General features: G+C 40.3%; 1 protein-coding gene across 1 annotated transcript in view; it reads right to left on the bottom strand.

Moving 5' to 3' along the window:
• Positions 1-641: 641 nt before the first annotated feature.
• Positions 642-4,529, bottom strand: part of LOC133644517 (type I iodothyronine deiodinase-like) — a 12,031-nt gene continuing 8,143 nt past the window's right edge. The window contains exon 4 of the mRNA XM_062039049.1: positions 642-1,167. Coding sequence (XP_061895033.1) covers positions 1,102-1,167 — 66 coding nt within the window. The 3' untranslated portion in view covers positions 642-1,101. The remainder of the gene's footprint in view (positions 1,168-4,529) is intronic.

Below are 4,529 nucleotides of genomic sequence, written 5' to 3'. Positions count from 1 at the left end.
TTAAAATGGCCCATGACATGATTGAATGTGGTCGGCACATCATTTAAAGTGGCCCATCTCATGATGTGGTCAGCACATCATTTAAAGTGGCCCATGACATGATTGAATGTGGTCGGCACATCATTTAAAGTGGTCCATCTCATGATGTGGTCAGCACATCATTTAAAGTGGCCCATGACATGATTGAATGTGGTCGGCACATCATTTAAAGTGGCCCATCTCATGATGTGGTCAGCACATCATTTAAAGTGGCCCATGACATGATTGAATGTGGTCGGCACATCATTTAATGTGGTCCATCTCATGATGTGGTCAGCACATCATTTAAAGTCGCCCATCACATCATTTAAAGTGGTCCACCACATCATTTTAGTATTTGGTGCATGGTAACGTGTAGATTAGAGTGGCATATTTGGTTACTTGACCCATGCTCATTTTGGAGAATATAAATATGCACAGATATTCACAGATTTGCACCTATTAGTTGTATTTTTTACGGCTTGACGCTATCCAGCTAGCATGCTAACTGTTAGCATTTCAGCTTGGCGTCAGGTTTTCAGCATCACATATTACATTTCTACTTATAATGATTGACAAAAATCCACACCAGCGGTTGAACTAGAAGGTGTTTATTCTGATAACACCAACAGCAGTATGTTAGAAGAAACCTGTAAGGTTGTAATGCTGTAATGTTAAGTGGAAAAGATCAAAACAAACAAAAAAACAAAACCAAATAAATCACAGAGGGGCCAACTTTCTAGTCATCAAATCACAGCCACCAGAGGTTTTACACTGTAACTATCATATAAAAAGCCGTCCACTGCTGTAAAATTATTTGAGAACACGCCCAACAACCATGACTGCAAAAAAACCCTGAAAAAAACAAAACAATTATAGTAACCACTGAAACCTTATCTCACACTCTGGTGCTTCGCTTTATCGGGATACAGAGTCCAAGGGTTTCATCTGCAGCCGTCACGTAGAAACACACAGAGAGGGGGTGAGATCCAGCTCAGAGGTCACCAAAGTGTTTTGACGCAGAACCGATTGTTGTTTGTGGAAGACGAGCTAAACACAGTGACAGCGAGCGACGGGTCCTTCTTACTTCATCTTCTCCAGGACGGAACGCACCTCCTCTGGCTTGTAGCCCCAAGGGCCCACGTCCCCCTGCAACAAAGACAAGAACATCTTCATTCGCACTCTGTCTACTTTTTGCAAACCAGTAATTATAAGTGTCGGTGCTGTGTAGAGTAACCACGTAATACTCTTCCATATCAGTAGGTGGCAGCCGGTAGCTAATTGCTTTTTGATGTCAGAAACAGCGGGAGGCAGTGTGCAGGTAAAAGTCGTCTAATGCTTAAACCAAAAATAAACAAAAGGTGAGTGCCCCTAAGAAAAGGCATTGAAGCTTAGAGAAGGATATGCAGAACAAAACTAAAACTGAACTGGCTACAAAGTAAACAAAAACAGAATGCTGGACGACAGCAAAGACTTACTGTAGAGCAAAGACATACACCTTAGAGTCTTATATAACTTGGTATGTGACACAAGCTAACTATTATCATTTTCATGTTAGCTTGCTAGCATGCTAACATTTTTAGCTAGTTTTGCAACCCTTTCACTCAGGGTCATAAAACTTGGTATGTGACACTTGTTACCTGTTAGCATGCAAACGATAGCATGCTAGTAAGCTAACTTAAGCGTGCTAACTTTTTCTTCTAATTTTACTTTTTTTTTTTCTTCTATTTTCTGCAGCCATATACCTTTTGAGTCATATAACTTGGTATATGAAACATGCTGACTGTTATCATGCTATCGTTAGCACACATGCTACGTGTTATCATTTTTGTGTAAACATGCTACTGTTTTAGGCTAGCTCTGTGGCTCATTTTGTACAGTAACACCTAAAACTTCCGGATTCAGACAGTCGGCACCATTTAATAAGTACGGTGGCTTCCGGCGACCCCTGGCCAGAGGTCTAGGGCACAGGTGGCAGGCTCATCAAACTTTCTGCAGGAATTTTCTAGTTTTCATTATTATGTGTTTTAATAACAAATTGAAGGATGACTTTCTATGAAATCAGAAGTCAAGGTGAAAAGGAAATATTTAAGTATTTATTTTTGATAGGCCCGCCCCCAATAAATTCTTGAAACATGTTGTTGCATGATCAGGTAATATTAAAGTGTACTGTAGAATAGTGGTCCCCAACCACCGAGCCGCGGCCCGGTACCGGTCCGTGGACCGATTGCTACCGGGCCGCACAAGAAATAAAAAAATAAAAAAAATAAAATATTAAAAAAAAAAAAATTAAATCAACATAAAAAACACAATATATACATTATATATCAATATAGATCAAAACAGTCTGCAGGGATACAGTCCGTAAGCACACATGATTGTATTTCTTTATGACAAAAAAATAAAAAATAATACCATAACCCCCCCCGGTCCGCGGGACAAATTTTCAAGCGTTGACCGGTCCGCAGCTACAAAAAGGTTGGGGACCACTGCTGTAGAACATATGCACCTGCATGCAGAAAGTACTTTATTATTTTTAGCCCTATATAAATAAGACGCCAGACCATTAAATAAAAGTGGCGGCCCACATAAAATGATGTGGAGGTTCCGATATAAATTGATTTTGAGGGTTATGTAAAATGACGTGACGGGCTACTTCAATGATGTAGGGGGCCCCATAAAATGATGTGACAGGCCACAAAAAATGACATGTCAGACCACCTTCAATGACATTGCATGTCACTTTAAGTGATGTGGCGGGAAACATACAATACTAATGGCGGACCACATAAAATGATGTGGAGGGCCCCATAAAAGGATGTGGTGGGCAACATAAAATGGTATGGCGGACCACATAAAACGACGTGGTGGGCCTCTTTAATGATGTAGGGGGCCCCATAAAATGATGTGACAGGCCACCTAAAATGACACGTCGGGGTAATTTAAAATGACGTGCGGACCACATAAAATGACGTGGTGGGCCACTTCAATGATGTAGGGGGCCCCACAAAATGATGTGACAGGCCACCTAAAATGACACGTCGGACTAATTTAAAATGACGTGCGGACCACATAAAATGACGTAGAGGGTCACATAAAATGATGTGACGGTCCACTTAAAATACTGTGGCAGGCCACGTAAAATTACACGTCAGACCGTATTAAATAATATGGCAGACCACATAAAATAATGTGACGAGCAACATGAAAAAAATATGGCGGACCACATCAAATTATGTGAAGGGCCACATATAATACAGTTTACATGGTATGGCGGGCAGTCAAAAAATATATGGCATTAAATACCATTAAATGATGTGGAGAGTCACAGAAAAGGATGTGGAAGGCCACTTTAAATGATATGGTGGGCAACATAAAATAATAACGGCGTACCACATGAAATGACATGGCGGGCCACATCAATGATGTAGGGGGCCCCATAAAATGATGTGACAGGCCACATAAAATGACATGTCGGACCACTTTAAATTAGATGGTGGGCTAATTTAAATGATGTGGCAGGCAACATAAAATGGCATTGTGGACCACGTAAAATGACGTGCAGACCACTTAGCTCGGTTGGTAGAGTGGCCGTGCCAGCAACTTGAGGGTTCCAGGTTCGATCCCCACTTCCGCCATCCTAGTCACTGCCGTTGTGTCCTTGGGCAAGACACTTTACCCACCTGCTCCCAGTGCCACCCACACTGGTTTAAATGTAACTTAGATATTGGGTTTCACTATGTAAAGCGCTTTGAGTCACTAGAGAAAAGCGCTATATATATATAATTCACTTCACTTCACATAAAATGACATAGAGGGCCACATAAAATTACACGTCAGACCATATTAAATAATATGGCAGACCACATAAAATAATGTAACGAGCAACATGAAAAAATATGGTGGACCACATCCAATTATTTGGCGGGCCAATTATAATACACTTCACATAATATGGCGGGCTGCAAAAAAAAAGGCATTAAATACCATTACATGATGTGGAGAGTCACAGAAAAGGATGTGGAAGGCCACTTTAAATTACATGCTGGGCCACATAAAATTATGTGGCGAGCAATCGATATCGAATTGACATCGAGGACATATTAATATGGCGGACTACATAACATATTGTGGCGGGCCACTTTAAATGACGGGCCTTGAGTTTGACACCGGTGCTATTGGAGATGATCAAAATAGAAACAATCCCTGGGTCAAACTTTTGCCATCATTTAAATGTTATAACTTTATAGGTCATGTTTGAAGCCACATTCTTGTCATCGAAGTGTAAATAGAAGTTAACCACTACAAAACAGAAAAATACATCATTAACTGTACAGGCAATTCAAAGTAGTTTTAAACCACCAAAAAATGGCAAAAAGTGTAAAAAGAAGTTAATTGATGTAAAAAGTATAAACAAAAACGACAAACTCTAAAGCAGGCGTCTCAAACTCATGGCCTAGAATCATATTGTGTGGTCTCATATGTTACCTAATAGTTTAGTTTAAACATAG

Source organism: Entelurus aequoreus, linkage group LG27 (assembly GCF_033978785.1).
Source record: "Entelurus aequoreus isolate RoL-2023_Sb linkage group LG27, RoL_Eaeq_v1.1, whole genome shotgun sequence".
NCBI lineage: Eukaryota > Metazoa > Chordata > Actinopteri > Syngnathiformes > Syngnathidae > Entelurus > Entelurus aequoreus.
The sequence above is the reverse complement of the archived record's forward strand: the minus strand, read 5'-3'. Positions and strand labels throughout refer to the sequence as shown.